Source organism: Oryza glaberrima, chromosome 5, assembly GCF_000147395.1.
Source record: "Oryza glaberrima chromosome 5, OglaRS2, whole genome shotgun sequence".
In the NCBI taxonomy this organism is placed as follows: Eukaryota; Viridiplantae; Streptophyta; class Magnoliopsida; order Poales; family Poaceae; genus Oryza; species Oryza glaberrima.
Window position 1 is genome coordinate 10,153,829 of NC_068330.1, and position 4,902 is coordinate 10,158,730.

Consider the following 4,902-nt stretch of genomic DNA (forward strand, 5'->3'; position numbering starts at 1 on the left):
GAGTATATGACATACTCAGCAAGCCACGTAGCAAATATGCAAGTGCACAGGATAACAAAGGACGGCATAGTAGGGTTTCATTTGCATAAACAGCATTTAATAAACATTTCAGAATTTAATAAAACAGTTAAGTAATAATTAAACAATATTAATCCAACGCTATACAACATACCCTGTTGCATAGGCCCAACCATTCTGAACAACCAACCCGGCTGCACAGTTCTATATGCAAACCAGGAATATACCATTCCAAACCAGGAGCTAATCAAATTATTACCAGTTATAGCATCTTTTATTATGGTGAGAAGTGTGAAACTAATCACGAAAGACATTGTTAGACCCGCCCATAACCACGGGCACGGCTATTCGAATAGTTTTACTCTGGCCAAAGGTGTACCACTGTACCCACAAGACACAGCCCCACAACATGTCACCATGTGCCTCAATACCACCACGGTACCTCGGAAAGGAGCTGTGACAGTACCCCTCGCACAACACAATCCACCACAGCGCACTGTTCCTGGATCATAATCACCCCCTTATAAACAAGGCATGGACTCCCCAGCGACCCCCGTGGGCTTATCTCCGCCACTTCTTAGTCTGGTGCTCCGCAATGAACCATGCTATACAAAAGGTAAAGCCGTTGCCCACACTGGCTTGTGGTTGGCACGGTTAATGTTTCACAACCGAAACTCGTGAACCGGTTCTTAATTGTCATGAGCACGACCATCAAAACCATGTGCTCACAACCCACCATTATCAAGTTTTAGTAAGCACGTTAATTAATTAACCAATCACGATCGACCATCGTGAGCTATCATTAAGCCATCATTAAATAATAGTGAAACATTAGTTATCCCAATAGTGTGCTAATGTTTCTAAGCATGGATAAGCAATCATATCTAATATCTAGCTGAACCAATATATAAAGCCCAACTAGTCAAGTTATAATAACCCAAGTATCAAGGAATAAAGTAATCAAGAACAAAAGGGCTATAACAAACAATAGGTTAATTCCACCTAATGACATTCGAAAATAAATGCAATAGTTGAATAGAAACAATAGCTTTAAACGGGATCAACATGCTCAAAGGGTTGTTTGGGATCTGTGTGACTTGCCTTGCTGGCCTTGGGACTCTTCAAATTCTTCTCCTGCGAAAACGAACTCTCCGGAAACGTCGGAATCTAAACAGAAAGGAGCAAAACACCAAAACAGCACATAAACAAGCATGAACAGTACATGTGGATATTTTTAACATGTAGATCTCAATTTTAGAAAAATTTAGAGACTTGAACCAACTAAATCCGAGCTAAGATGAATTAGTTATGAATTTTTAAAGATTAAATCGAATTAAAACACTTATTTAGATTTTAATTGAATTATGACGCAATAATGAATTATTTTTGAAAAGGAAAAGGGAATTATTGCGTCAGCGGCTAGGGTTTGCGGTGGACCGGGTGCACGGCGGCGGCTCACGGAAACGAACGGCCGAGATCGATCCATCCAAAACGGACGGCCAAGATCCCTCGGTCCACGACCGGACCACGAGAGACGACGACGATGACGTCAGCGACGACGTCACCACCGGCGGCGGCTCGGGCGCGCATGCTCGCCGGCGAACGACGGCGCGACGACGCGAACGGAGGACACCAACACGTAGAGGGCGACGCGGCGAACTCACCGGTGACCAAAGCGACGGCGGACGATGACCGAACGACAACGGCGTCGAGGAAGAAGCGGCGGCGACGACGGCGGCGCGAGGGCTCACGGGGCTAGGGCGCTACGGACGACGAGAGGCGAAGGCGAGGGTGGCGGCGGGTAGCGGAGACACCGGAGGTCCTTTTATAGGGGTTGGAAGGCGACGGCGAAGGCCCACGGCGACCGGCGACGCGAAGGAAAGATTAGGGTTCGGAGAGAGAGATGAATCCGATTCGAGATCGAATCCACGGATTTCCAAAGCGATTTAGACGATGATTCCAAAAGGGAAAAGGTAGAGTGGATCACGGGGATCCTTTCCCCTCAATCAATTTCACCGGAACGGAAAGGGGCGGTCGGATTTGGAATGGCAGCGGCGGCGCAGCGCGGCTAGGGTTTCGTCGGGAGGAAGACGACGACCCTGACAGGCGGGCCCCACCTGTCAGCGGGCGGACGCGCGCACGAGTGGCGGCTGCGGGCCGGCTTGGGCTGAGGGAGAGAGAGAGAAGGTTTTGGGCCGACTTTCGGCCCAAAGCCAAAAGAGACTTTTAAAAAACCTTTTTCCATTTAAATTATTCATGAAATGCAATTCCATTTATTAAAAATACTTCCTTAGCTCAAATAAATCCCAGAAAAATCTAGGAATTATAGAATTAAGCAAAGTATTTAATGAAATTTTATCTGACCCCATTTTATATTGGAATTTATTATTTAAAATTAGATCTTCTTTTCAAGGCTTTTAAAATAAATTCTAATAATTCTAATTAAACAACAATTTATATATTTAGGATTTTTAGGGTGTGACAGAAGGTGACCGCCCCGACGAAGAAGCTTGATGATAGGAGTCGGCCGATGATTTTCGTCGGCTACGAGCCCGGCTCAAAGGCGTACCGTGTCTATGACCCGGCGACGCGGCGCGTCCACGTCTCGCGGGATGTGGTGTTCGACGAGGTGGCGCAGTGGAATTGGGATGGCGAGGCGGCCACCGACGTCGACTCCGACTTCACCATCGAGTACACCACGGTGTACCACCCAGCGACGGCGGCCCCGACGCAAACCGGCACGGAACACGGGGGAGCTCCGGCCTCGCCGCGCTCGCCTGCATCAGGCTCGACTCCGCCTGTGGCCGAAGAGCCGCCAGTGGAATTCGTCTCTCCTCCGCCTGACGTGGAGAATGATCTCGACGCGGACCACGATGATGCGCCACTCCGTTTCCGTCATATTGACGACGTGCTTGGGCCGGTGACGCCGCCGGGACAGGCCATTCGCGAGCTGAGCGAGGAGCTGTTCGTGGTAACAGCGGAGGAGCCGACGTCGTTCGCCGAAGCAGAGCAGCGCAGCTGCTGGCGACATGCAATGATCGAGGAGATACGTTCCATCGAGGCGAACAAGACTTGTCGGCTCGTTGATCCACTGGCGCGCCAACGTCCGATCGGGCTCAAGTGGGTCTATAAGGCCATGAAGGACGCCGCTGGCAACATCACCATGTACAAAGCACGCCTGGTCATGAAGGGGTACGTGCAGCGGCAGAGCATCGACTTCGACGAGGTGTTCGCACCAGTGGCGCAGCTCGAGTCCGTTCGCTTGCTGTTGGCGCATGCGGCATGCGAGGGTTGGGCCATGCATCACATGGACGTCAAATCGGCGTTCTTGAATGGCGAGCTTCTGGAGGAGGTCTACGTCGCGCAGCCGCCGGGATTCGTCATCGACGGCCAGGAACACATGGTGCTGCACCTCGACAAGGCGCTCTATGGGCTCCGTTAGGCACCGTGCGCTTGGTACTCCAAGCTGGACGCGTCGCTGCTATCGCTTGGTTTTCACCGGAGTGATTCCGAGCATGCCGTGTACATGCGCGCACGGGAGAGCAACGGCTGGTGGTCGTGTGTACGTCGACGATCTCATCATCACTGGCGGCAACCCCAGCGAACTGAAACAGTTCAAGGAAGAGATGAAAGGAGCGTTCCAAATGAGCGACCTCGGGTTGTTGCAGTACTACCTCGCCCTGGAGGTGAACCAGACGGAGGACGGCATCACGGTGAACCAGTGTGCCTACACGGAGAAGATTCTGCAGACGGCCGGCATGGCGGGCAGCAATCCCAGCCTTACCCCAATGGAGATGCACCTCAGGCTCAGCAAGATGAGCAATGCCCCCTCCATCGACGCCACGGATTACCGGCGGATCGTGGGCTCCCTGCGCTATCTGGTGAACTTGAGACCGGATTTGGCGTATTCGGTGGGCTACGTGAGCAAGTTTATGGAGAAACCCACCACCGAACACCTGGCGGCCGTGAAGCGAGTGCTGCGCTATGTCGGTGGCACCATCGGCTACGGCTGCCACTACAAGAGGAAGAAAGATGCAAGTTTAGTCGGCTATAACGACAGCGATCTCGCCGGTGACGTCGACACTCACAAGAGCACCTCCGGCGTCTTCTTCTTCCTTGGCGACAACTTGATCACCTGGCAGTCGCAGAAGCAGAAAGTTGTGGCCTTGTCGTCCTGTGAGGCTGAATACATAGCGGCGACAACGGTGGCTTGCCAGGGTGTGTGGCTGGCGCGTCTCCTTGCTGAACTCCGGGGAGAGGAGGCCGACGCCGTCAAATTGAAGATTGACAACCAATCTGCCAACATGCTTAGCAAAAACCTTGTCTTCCACGATCGCAGCAAGCACATCGACACGAGATATCACTACATCAGAGAATGCATTGAGGAGGGCAGGGTGAAGGTCGAGTTCATCAGCACCAACGAGCAGCTGGCGGACATCCTGACGAAGTCATTCGGACGGGACAGGTTCATGGAGCTGCGTTCCCAGATTGGCCTCATCGAAGTTCAAACACCGCGCAAGGTTTAGGGGGAGATTTGTTAGATATAAACCTTGTGCATTTTACGCTTTGCATTTTTCCGTTTTTCTGTTGCATTGCATGCGCGTGAGCTCCGGTTTGTGGACGCCGCGCGCGTAGGGGTCATGGCGCTGGAATAGCCGCGCGTGGCCGAGATCAGCGGGGGCATGCGCACGTCGTGAACTCGTGGGGATGGACGTAAGCGATCCGCGGCGTGGGCCGGTTCCAGAGCTGGATTTTTCCTTTCTTGCATCTTCGTTTTGCTATAAATAAGGAGAAGAAAACAGAAAAGCTGCAGGCAGTTTTACGCAGCACCAACTCTCGTGTGTCTCTGCTCGTTTTCAGATTGTCTACAGTGTCGCGTGCGTT

General features: G+C 51.9%; 1 protein-coding gene across 1 annotated transcript; it reads left to right on the forward strand.

The window, feature by feature from the left end:
* Positions 1–3,533: 3,533 nt before the first annotated feature.
* LOC127774155 (uncharacterized mitochondrial protein AtMg00810-like) lies at positions 3,534–4,544 on the forward strand. The gene has a single exon (XM_052300439.1). It carries the CDS (start codon positions 3,534–3,536, stop codon positions 4,542–4,544), a length of 1,011 nt encoding a protein of 336 aa, XP_052156399.1.
* Positions 4,545–4,902: the final 358 nt, after the last annotated feature.